The sequence below is a fragment of the Mesoplodon densirostris genome, chromosome 4, assembly GCF_025265405.1.
Source record: "Mesoplodon densirostris isolate mMesDen1 chromosome 4, mMesDen1 primary haplotype, whole genome shotgun sequence".
NCBI classification, from domain to species: domain Eukaryota; kingdom Metazoa; phylum Chordata; class Mammalia; order Artiodactyla; family Ziphiidae; genus Mesoplodon; species Mesoplodon densirostris.
The window spans coordinates 142,472,612-142,485,054 of NC_082664.1; the positions used below are offsets into that span (position 1 = coordinate 142,472,612).

General features: G+C 40.3%; 1 protein-coding gene across 1 annotated transcript in view; it reads left to right on the forward strand.

Moving 5' to 3' along the window:
• Positions 1 to 12,443, forward strand: part of AGBL1 (AGBL carboxypeptidase 1) — a 707,098-nt gene that overhangs the window by 127,824 nt on the left and 566,831 nt on the right. The window contains exon 15 of the mRNA XM_060096125.1: positions 10,980 to 11,133. Within this exon, the coding sequence (XP_059952108.1) occupies positions 10,980 to 11,133 (154 nt within the window). The remainder of the gene's footprint in view (positions 1 to 10,979; positions 11,134 to 12,443) is intronic.

The window sequence follows — 12,443 nt, forward strand, 5'->3', positions numbered from 1 at the left end:
CTCAGTGCCTTTAGGGACTTACAACAGGCAAGATTCATGATCCCCTTCAACAGCTGTTCTTATTGTCTCGCCTGTGAAACCCTGCACGTGACAAGTCTACTGGGGAAGGGGATTCCTTTTTGAATGCGTGTTTGCCTTTTCCGTCCGGGGGAATGATCCATGGTTCCAAGACACTATTCTTTACCCTTGTTAGAATATCTTTGACCTCCTGGAGATTCTCAGTGGCAATTAGTATAAAAGTTTAGAATACAGAGGGGCTTGGGGAATTGTCTAATTCACCTTTATCATTTATAGATGCAAAAACTGAAGCCTAGAAATCTCACATTTAGCTAGTGGCCAAGCAGGGAACAGAGTACTGGCCTTTGACATCTATTCCTGTCTGAATAGAAAGTCTGAAACTCCTTCAGCCGGCCTTGACTGCATCTGGCTTCTTACTTTGAATTTCAGACTTTGAATCAACTTGTAGGCACTTAGCAAGGACCCATCAAAGCATCTTGGAATAAAAATGGGATCACGTTTGGGGAACAACACTCTTCTCACCTGAACCACATCCATAGCACCCAGAGTTATGGACAAAAATCTTGGGTTGATGACTTGAACTCAACCATTTGAGGTTATATAATCACACAACCTGATGATTATATGCACCTATAAAAGTGGGCTGCCATTGCCGTAACTACTGTATGTCATAGCTTTTGTCTTTGGGACCACTCAGTACTCTTGTCAGACTAAAGCACAAGGTCTAAAGTTTACAATCAACAAATAGTTCAGGAGCCACTGAGGTCAAGTTGGGGATAATTTCATATTGAGGGGGGACAAAAATTCAAGAAAAGAAGACCCCACCATCACTTGATCTCAGTGAGAGGAAGAGAGAGGTCTTGTTCATTGATGCTTATTGGCTTGTTACTTTGCCTACTGACTGAACCTCTTCCCACTAGGAAGAGGAGAGTTAATGAGAGAGAGACAGGAAAAGGGTAGCTTTTCATTTCTTCTAAATGAGCAGAACAGAATAAGAAAGACGATTCGTTCCTTGAAGTAAAAAATGTATATACTCAATTTTAGGTTTTACATTTCCAGTAATGCATGGGCTTTGTGTTCTCCAGGTTTAAGACAATAATTGACTCTGTGACTTCTCTTAAAAAACTCTTCCTCCCATCATGAACAAAATAAGTACATTCTGTAATGCACAGTGGTCATTTTTATTTTTGGACATGTCCTAAGGAGAAACAGTTTTCTTCCAACAGATCAGTGATAAATGTGAATGATACCCCAAGGGCAGAATTAACTGGATGTTACTTGGGGGTTATGCTGAGGGGTGGAAAATATATTTCTGTGTGGAATTCACAATTGTGTAAATTTTTATAGCAGAGGACATGTATTTTGGAGGTTTTTCAACACAAATATAATTTTGCAACCTTAAAAGTTTTATTATTCTCTTGTAATAAGGGAATTAGCATTTGGATCTTTCAAATTGCTATCTTCCAGATGCTTACCAGGAACTCTGTTGGATAATTGTCCAAATTATAGTATTAAAATAAAGCTGAAAGAAAAATACAATATTATTGTAATTATGAAGCAAGCAAAAGGAGTTCTATTTAATCATCCATCTCAAGGTATCAATAATTGCAGTGATTGTTAAAGTGTTGTTAGCAATACTTGTTAAAGTATTTGGATTATGTTCTGGATTGCCCCTAGGTAGCCAGGAGTATTGGTTGAAAATGGCACCCCAAGAGAGTTTCTGATGGACATTTTAGAGAGTAGGAAAATGGGACCTCACTGAGAACTTATAACTACATGAGTTGGCAAGAGATAAGAAAAGTGATCAGAAGTAGGATCCATGTGTTGGGAGAGCTTAAGGCTTTTGGAGGGTAGAGTAGGGTTTTCACCAGACGCATATACCCACTGTGGTAGATGCTACCAGCATGATCTTTAGAGATAAAATGGAGTGTACTGTGGGGAGAGTAAGGGAGGGGAGGGGGAGAGAGGGAGAGAAAAAGAAAGAATTGAGAATTAGAATGCCATATTCACAATCTCCTCTAAAGGGCTCACGTTTAAAATGTGTCCAGTAGGAAATACCGACTTACACGTGGTAGATCAAAGATGCAATGAGCAAGTCATAAATCAGTGTTGTCACTTAATCAATAGACACACACCTATCTTTGTATGGGCAAAAGGAAAGGACAGGCACCAGTAAAGGGTCCTGATGTTGAGGAGTTGAACACACAGAGCCATTCTGGAGGAGCTGAGGTGTGTGTGGATGGATGGTGAAGTCACTGACCACAGGAACCCCTGAATTCCAGGGTTCTGAGCACAATGTAAGAACAAGTTTTGGAGTCAGACAGGCCTGGATTTGGGTCTAAGCTCTGTATTGTCTTGCAGTGTAGTCATGGACAAGCTATTTAACTTCTTTCAGCCTCAGTTTTCACATCTGTAAAATTGGAACCATTGAAGTGGCTATTCTACGGGTTATCAAGATTACATGACTTGATACATAGCAAGTGTTAGCCAAGTGCCTACAACTAGTAAACAATATTAGGTGGTGACCCTTAGAATGTTTATTCTTTTTAAAATTAATTTATTTTTATTAATTAATTTATTCTTTTGGCTGCATTGGGTCTTTGTTGCCGCACACGGGCTTTCTGTAGTTGCGGCGAGTGGGGGTTACTCTTCATTGTGGTGCATGGGCTTCTCACTGTGGTAGCTCCTCTTGTTGCAGAGCACGGGCTCTAGGTGTGCGGGCTTCAGTAGTTGTGGCTCGCGGGCTCTAGAGAGCAGGCTCAGTAGTTGTAGTGCACAGGCTTAGTTGCTCTGCGACATGTGGGATCTTCCTGGACCAGGGATCAAACCCATGTCCCCTGCACTGGCAGGTGGATTATTCACCACTGCACAACCAGCGAAGTCCCTATTATTTTCTCTTTTATGATGATGCGTGATTATTTTCTCTGTTGGACAGATTGGAAGATACCCATTCACAATACATAATAAAATTAAAATTATATTAAAAAAATCCCAATAAAGGACCCCAAAAAATAAATACAAAATCTACTGATGGTTTTCTTAGGGTGGTTGATTATAATTATTTTTTCTTTGCTCTCTTTTCCAAATCATCAGCAATATAACTTGGTTTATTTTTAGTGGAAAAAGGGTATTAAAGTCACTAATCAGCAAATCTGTGAATACACATCTAGAGACTAATCACTTCTCTCAGTCTCAAAGTCAATCTATGTAACTTAGGGAGAATGGTATTGGCAGACTGGGGCAGTTTGAGAAAGCTCATTAGAACCTGCTTACAGGATGTTCTCTTGCTTTTTATTTAACTTAAAGGTGTCATTTGTTCTCTTGTGATGAGAAGCCTTCGATTCTCTGATGAGTGTGTTTAAGTGACAACGGAGAACTAGGCAGTACGCAAATAAAATAGGCCATCTCCTTAGGGGTGAGCTTTCTTCGGAATTAGTGGGGACAGGGAGTGTAGCAGTTTAGGGGATAACAATGAGAAACAAAACGATTTTTGAGTGTATAGTGCTTCTTACTTTATCAGTAGCCACCAGCAGGGTAACCTGCTGAGGTCAAGTGAAGCCTTTTATGGAAGTTTTAAGGGAGTAGCTGATAAAGCAGAGGGGGCAGAAGATTCCTGCCAAGAGGCACCTGTGAGGCTGCGGGCTGAGTTATCAGCCGGATGTCTTTCATGGGTAGGTAGGATTTTCTTTTAAGACAGCCTCTCTGGAGGTTTCCATAATTGTCTTGAGCTCATTCCCATTTTTATAAAGAAACCCACCCCTGTGGCTTTGCAGGGCTGTTATTACGGTTGGTTGTTGGCACACACATTCAGAAGCCCTGCTTCTCTCATCAGTGATCCCAACAATATCCAATTAGACACGGCCTTGCTGGACCTGAGATGGGGGCGTTCACCTAAAAATCATCTTCAGGAGAACAATACACAGCCATTTTCGCAAAAGGCAAACCAGCGGAAGTTTATAATTGGTTTACTTCTGGAAGTTGTCTGTGTGGCTGGAGCTAGAATAATGCACTAAGCACAGAGGTGTTATGTATTTGGTGGCAGGTGGAATGGTCAAAGGGACAGAGATTTCATTGAGGGGCACAGGGAGATGGCTGCATGAGCAATTACAGAAAATGGGCTTAAGCTAAAAGATATTAGGCATTTGTTGAATTGTAATATTTATAGTAATCATGAAAAGTGTCATAATAAGAAATTAATAAAGAGCTCATAGGAGAAGAAAACTTTCAAACTTTGCTTCCTCCAGCATTGCCCGTTAACGTGACAGTGTTTTAAAGCAGTGGTCCCCAACCTTTTTGGCGCCAGGGACCAGTTTCGTGGAAAACAATTTTTCAATGGGCTGGGGACGTGGGGATGGTTTCGGGATGATTCAAGCGCATTACATTTATTGTGCACTTTATTTCTATTATTATTACATTGTAACATATAATGAAATAATTATACAGCTCACCACAATGCTGACAGGAGGCGGAGCTCAGGCTGTAATGCAAGCGATGGGGAGCTGTTTTAATACAGATGAAGCTTCGCTGGCTCGCCCTGCCCGGTTCTTACCAGGCCACAGACCAGTAGCAGTCCATGGCCCTGGGGTTGGGGACCCCTGTTTTACAGGACAATGTACGTGGGCAAAAGATGGTTTTTCTTTTTTTTTTTTTTTTTACTTTTTTCTTTTGTATCTAATTGTGTTTGATGACTTCTACAGACAAAACTGCTTCCAAGCCTCCTCCCCTTATCTGATTTATAGAATCTAGATTTTATTTTTTTTCAAGATTTGGCAAGAAGAGCTACGGCCTGTTTGTAACTTCTGTGACATCACAGAATGATGGCCAGTACTTTTCTGGAGAAGCGTCTCTATCTCTCCCCCATCTCCCCCACATCTTGTAGCCATAATAAAATGTGAAACAAATAGCTTTGATGGCAAGAACAAAACAAACAAAACAAAACAAACCCCCTCAATTCAGCAGACAGTGTTTCCCAAAGCGTATTCTACAACCCTCCACGATCCTGAGATCTTTAGAGAAAGAGGGTTGAAGAGTCACGCAAATTCTTGAAACACTGTTTGCTAGTTTTTCTTCTAAGAGTTCAAAATGTGTATTGGCATGTTAAAGAATCTGAACAATTCTGCAGCCATGAAAATGTTTTCATTTTCTTTAATTCACCATATTCCAGGTGCCTTGGCTATGAATCTCCACCCCTCTATACCCCAGCACTTAATAACATCCTGAAGATTACATTTTGGGAAATGCTTCAGGAAAGGGTATTGATTTCCTAGTTTGGGGGCCTGGAATCTTGATAGTAATTGTGAGGCAGAGTCTCCTCAGTTCAGATTTCAATAATTAATATTGGGAGCAACTTTCACCCAGAAATGTATGAAAGTGATTAAAATAATTTGTTTACGATCACAGAGTATCATTTAAATCCAGGGTGATCTTGACTCTTTATGAGGGTGCTGGAATTTCCTTTTACCAGCGTGGCTGAGACGGGCCGACTTTCTGAAGGGATCATTTTCATTCTTGTCCTGTGCCTTCTCTCCTGGGATGCCAGATGGACACTTCTTCTATTAGCACTTTCATTACACTGATTTAATATTTATTTTCTTTTTAATATATGAATTTCTTTCATGAGCTTCTTTTAGGAGGATGTTTTTCTATTCCTTAATGGTTTTATTTTTCCTGTTTTTAAAACCATTTTAAGTCTAATTTCATTCAATTATTGTCAGAAAATGTGGCTTGTATAATATATGCTTTTTAAAAAAATTTTAGTGAATATTTTTATAGTCCTGCATATGATTAATTTTTGTTATAGTTCCCTGAATGTTTGAAAAAAAAATAAAGGATGCTCTCTGTAAAGACAGCTTGACATATATCTATAAAAAACAATATTGTTGGGCTTCCCTGGTGGCGCAGTGGTTGAGAGTCCGCCTGCCGATGCAGGGGACACGGGTTCGTGCCCCGATCCCGGAAGATCCCACATGCCGCGGAGCGGCTGGGCCCGCGAGCCATGGCCGCGGAGCCTGTGTGTCCGGAGCCTGTGCTCCGCAACGGGAGAGGCCACAGCAGTGAGAGGCCCGCGTACAGCAAAAAAAAAAAAAAAAAAAAAAAAAAAAAAAAACAATATTGTTCAAATACTCTATATCATTTTTTTGCAATTGATTTATTCAAGACTGAGGTACTGTTTTAAAGCCTCCCACTCTTAGTACAATTATTTCCCTTTCTGCCATTTTTGTGCTGTACATTTCAATTCTGTGTTATTTGATTCTTAAGATTTATGAGTTTTTTATGTTCATTGTGAATTGTGTGTGCCCTTTATCAAAATAAGATTTTAAATCCCATTTAATGCACTTGGTCTTGACTATGACTTTGTCATATATCACATTGCCAGGCCTGCTTTAATTTATGTTTGCTTAACCATTTAGTTTCAATATTTCTCTTTTAAAATATTTTAGTGGAGGCAAACAGAACAAGAAGATAATTTAGGAGTGTTTTTCATACACATCATGGGTCTTTTTTTAATTCTCTTTGAAAGTTCCTTTTATATACAATAGGCAGTGGGATTTAAAAAAAACTAATCTGAAAGTTTTTGTCATTTAATAAGGCTGTTTAACCTATTTATACTCAAGACAATTTTTGGTGTTACTTCTGTCATTTTGGTTTTGTGCTATTTTCTATGCTTCACTGCTTTTCTTTCTTTTTTTCTCTCCCCCTTCCCCCATCCCTCCCTTCTTTCCTTCCTTCCTTCCTTCTTTCCTTCTTTCTTTCCTTCCTTCCCTTTCTCTCTCTCTTTCTTTCTTTCTCTTTTATGCAACATGGAGTGACCATATTTTCTTTGATTTCTTTTTCTACAGTGTTTATAATTCTACTAGTGTTTCCCTTTTAGTTCTTAAAAAAAATTTGAACCTACATTTCCTCATCAAAAATAACAGCTAAAATTGAGTGTTTCCTGTATGACAGGCACTTCTCATACACAATGAACTGCTAAATTATAGCAATCATTGAATGACATAGGTAATGCCATTTTATATACATTTTAAAGATGAGAAAACTGAGTTACAGAGAGGTTAAGTACAGAATTTCCACGACTCTTCTAGAATCCACAACCAAACTTTGAACCCAGGCAGTCTGATTCCAGAGCCTGCCCACTTAGTCATCTTGCTATTCTGCCTTTCCATTTTCAAGAATTAAATAATATTATGTTCATATAAGTTGAAAAGTTAGTATTTTGTTTTACTTTATTCCTTACTTACACATTTCTTTTTACTTTCATTTTAGAACCAGATGATGAGATTAACATTTGATAATATGTGTTTTCTCCCTAAAAAAATATTTTTTATATTTGTATTATGTAGTAGCTGTGTTTTCCAATAGTCATTTAGACAAAACTTGTTTAACTGAACTGTCCCTTGATACCATTCTTTAGTTTGATTTGGGGCAGCTGAAATTTGTCTTCAAGTTATTATTGTCAATAAAGATAAGAAGATATGTTTTCTGAGCTCTTGCCTAACTGAGCATGTATGAGCAGAAACTCATGAGCAAAACCTTGGCTGGTTATAGGTTTACTTGATTATAATCCTGTGTACTTTCAAACTCTAAGCAGGGCCTTTGTGTTTGTGTGTATACCATTAGTTAGCCTCCTTGTCTCCTCAGGGGTGTGAGACTACCACCTCATCTCCACTGCTGGTGCATCACAGCAATGTGTGGCATTCATTAGCACTTGACAAACAACCAGAAGACTGAAGTACAAAGGTTTGGTCAGATAAATGGGCCTTTGCTGAATCTCATCTTGAACCTGGGGTAGCCATGATCCTTCTAATTCCTTTTCTTAGTATTGTGTCAAATGCTGGCTCCAAGAAATACCACCAGAACAACCTGTTTCTAACACAGACCTAAGTGTATTGTGTACTTTGGTGTTTTAGATAGAATAGTGCCTACTGCCCACCCCAAGATGTTCATATTCTAATCCCTGGAACCTGTGAGGATGTTACTTTATGTGGCACAAAGGACTTTGCAGATGTGATTAAGTTAAGCCTCTTGAGATGGGGAGATTATGTTGAACTATTAGACTGGGTCCAATGTAATCACAAGGGTCCTTAGCCATGAACGAGTGAGACAAAAGACTCAGAGTCAGGGCTTCCCTGGTGGCGCAGTGGTTGAGAGTCCGCCTGCCGATGCAGGGGACGCGGGTTCGTGCCCCGATCCCGGAGGGTCCCACATGCCGCGGAGCGGCTGGGCCCGCGAGCCATGGCCGCGGAGCCTGTGTGTCCGGAGCCTGTGCTCCGCGACGGGAGAGGCCACAGCAGTGAGAGGCCCGCGTACAGCAAAAAAAAAAAAAAAAAAAAAGACTCAGAGTCAGAGAAGGAGATTTGACCACGGAAGCCAGGGTAGGAATGATGTGATTGCTGGCTTTGAATGTGGAGGAAGACACCATGGGATAAGGAAAGCAGCTGACCTCCAGAAGCTGGAAAAGGCAAGGAAATGAATTACCTTATAGAGCCTCCAGAAGGAGCGCAGTCTTGCCAAGACCTTGATTTTTTGCACAGTAAAACCCATTTTGGACTTTTGACCTCTGGAACTGTAATACGATAAACTCGTGTTGTCTTCATCCACCAAATTTGTGGTCATTTGTTACGGAAGTGATAGGAAACTAATCTATTTGATAAGGGAGAATGTGACAGAGTCTTGATAGTGTCTCAAAGGGGGAAGGGCAAAGCTGGAGTATTTATTAAGACTTTAAAGTTTTGTTAAGGTCCGGTATTTTAATGTAGGGGCTTGATTAGCATTGGGTAAAGATCATGATATAATGGTTAAAGATTGGTGGACACTGTAAGGCAAGAATCTTGAGGAGAGGGGTTCAGAGGGTCTTGGATCAATTCATTGATACTTTCTATTGAAGAGTTGATGAGATGTTCCTGAAAAACAATAAATTTATGAAAAATAGATTTATTTGTAATTTCTGTTTTCCTGGGCAAGAGTTTCCTAGGACATTAAACTTATGTTGATGCAGACAGGGAATAATAAATTCATATTAATCTAGGAAACAGGCTGTGTGGAGGCAGATGATTTGGGGTCTCAGGTTTAAGGAGGATATGATTCAGGGTCAAATTTTCAGGTATCCCTGAAGCTGTAGGAAAGGCCACAGAATCATCTGGTAATCTTTTCTTTCCTTGGAACTTTTTCGTTTTCCTTGTAAGTCAAATGTTTCAATAGCATACAAGTAGATTTTAGTCTATTCCTACCCAGATGCTAAGATTTTTACTTAACTTAGGAAATTCTTTCTCTTATTTCCCAGTGTATTGGTTTTCTATTGCTGCGGTAACAAATTATCACAAATTTGGTAGCTTAAACAATTAAAAAAATTAACTTACAGCTCTTTTGGTGAGAAGTTCAACATGGATAAAAATCACTGGGCAAAAATCAAGGTATTGGGGCTGTATTCCTTCTGGAGGATGGTGGAGGAGAATCTATTTCCTTGCCTTTTCCAGCTTTTAGAGGACACCGCATTCCTCAACTTTTTACCCCTTTACCCCTCAGCATGGCTGGCTGAGTCCTTTGCATGTGGTTCTGGTCCTTTGTGGCTGGGGAATGTTCTCTGCTTTTAAGTACTTTTGATTAGATTGGCCCCAACTGGTTAATGCAGTCTTAAACATATCTGTGAAGTCCCTTTTGCCATGTAAGGTGACATATTGACAGGGTCTGAAGATTAGGGCATGGACATCTTTGGGGGAGCCATTTATTCTGCCTAGCACCTCTGTAGTACATGTTTTTCACATGTAAACACTTCCTCTACCTTTTGAAGGCATTACTCCATTTTTCATAAAATATATTATGAATCTTTTATAAATATTTTCATAGGAGTCATGTTTGTTTCATTTGTCTAGCAGACATGTTATTTGTTAAATAACAAGATGGGCAGTTTTTCCTCGGCCCTCTTAATACCTATTTGAATGTGTTAATACCTATTTGATCTTTAGCTGGAAGGACGATTGTGTGTACTGACGTTCTTGTGTTGGAGAAGGACCGCTTCCCTTTCACTGGTTACTGAAGTCACCGTGTCCCTGTTGTTAGGGTATGCAGTGTGGTTGGGAGGCATCTTCATGACTAACATCTTTATGACTAATTCCACTGTTTGGGTTATGGAAAGTATCTTCAGAGGTCTTAAAGATTGTTGACCAAGAACCCTATTTTCAGTGGTTACCCCATTTTGGTATCTTTCTGCATTTTAAATGAGTGTTTAAATGGGAAGGTAGGGTAGGGAAAATCAGTTGCTACCAGTTAGTGGTTCTCTTTGCTTAGCATTCTCCCTGGATCAATTGCTTTCTATTTTCCTTCAATATGCTCCCAGCTCTCCTTATATTGCTTGATTCTAAAGTAATCTGCACTGCTGAAGCTCTGTCTCATGTTCCCGAGTGTCCTGCATGTACTCTGTCTTCATGGTAACAGCATTCTTTACATGCAACTGTCATGGGAAGAATGTTGTCTGCCCCTGTTCTTTTGCTTTCAGTGCAACTTGAAAACAGATATTCTACTGTGCAGACATAGGCAGGCTTCCTGTTCAGCCTCACTGAACTTCTTCCCGGGAGTAGGAAGAGCACCCTTTTAAATCACTTAATGCCCACAGTCAGGCAGATTAGATTAACAAAAATACTTCTAGGGGCTTCCCTGGTGGCGCAGTGGTTGAGAATCCGCCTGCCGATACAGGGGACACAGGTTCATACCCCGGTCCGAGAAGATCCCACATGCCGCGGAGCGGCTGGGCCCGTGAGCCATGGCCGCTGAGCCTGCGCGTCCGGAGCCTGTGCTCAGCAGCGGGAGAGGCCATAACAGTAAGAGGCCCGCGTACGGCAAAAAACAAACAAACAAACAAACTTCTAAACTATAAGGAGTTAAATGAATATAAGCCTTGTTGCTGTTTTCACCTATTGTTATTATCAAAAATCTTAATATGCACTTCTGTTTCATCTCTGCTCCAGACTCACCTTGACGTTCTGGAAAAAAGCGTGAACCCCAAGCAGGTCTACTTCCGTCAGGAGGTTCTCTGCCAGACACTAGGAGGGAATTCATGTCCATTGGTGACCATCACTGCGATGCCTGAATCTAACAACACTGACCACCTGGAGCAGCTCCGTGAGTAGATGGCAGACCCTCTTCTTTGAAGATTTGGTGGTGAGGGTGGGGGTCCTCAGAGTCTTGGAAGCACTCTGTCCCTTGGAGATCAGAAGCTCCATAAAGCGCTGGGGACTGGTCTACCTTTATAGAAACCCAACTCTTCTTGATATGACAAAAGGGTAAATATTCATGTTGCTCTGTTATCAAAGGGAGAAAACAATAAATTGCAAATTGTCAGAAAGATGAAATGACTTGTTGGAATTGAGAGCAGTTTACAAGTGACAGTCACTTCTGCTAAAACAGAGCCAGGACTGGAAAATGAATCACATTTTGCAACTTCTAATCCAGGGACTTTTCTCACCATGCTCACTCCCGTTATACTACACTCACGGTCAGTCAAGGTTAGGAAAGGAAGGAAGTTGAGGGTTGGAGGACTGGCTGAAGAATTCCCTTGATGACCTGGATTACAGTTTGGATCAGAAGAGCTGACAGTGTGGAGGAGGCTCTAGCCAAGAACTGTAAAACCAAACCAAAACACACAGGCATGCACACACACACAGACACACACTCTCACAGACACACAAATGCCCATTTAATATTGAAGGGATGTGGGAACAGATGTATATGTATGACTGATTCACTTTGTTATAAAGCAGAAACTAATAAAAAATAAAAATTAAAAAAAAAGACGCTAAAAAAAATATTAGAGTCCTGAGCACAAATGTGATTTGCTTGTAACCAACCAGCTTTTTCTTTTTTTAAAACATCTTTATTGGAGTAAAATTGCTTTACAATGTTATGTTAGTTTCTGCTGTATAACAAAGTGAATCAGCTCTATGTATACATATATCCCCATATCACCTCCCTCTTACGTCTCCCTCCCACACTCCCTATCCCACCCCTCTAGGTGGTCACAAAGCACCAAGCTGATCTCCCTGTGCTATGCAGCTGCTTCCCACTAGCTATCTGTTTTACATTTCATAGTGTATATATGTCAGTGCTACTCTCTCACTTCATCCCAGCTTACCCTTCCCCCTCCCCGTGTCCTCAGGTCCATTCTCTACGTCTGTGTCTTTATTCCTGTCCTGCCCCTAGGTTCATCAGAACCAGGTGGGTTTTTTTTGTTTTTTTTATTGCAGATATATGTGTTAGCATATGGTACTTGTTTTTCTCTTTCTGGCTTACTTCACTCCGTATGACAGACTCTCAGTCCATCCACCTCACTACAGATAGTTCAATTTTGTTTCTTTTTATGGATGAGTAATAGTCCATTGTATATATGTACCACATCTTCTTTATCCATTCATATGTTGATGGACACTTAGGTT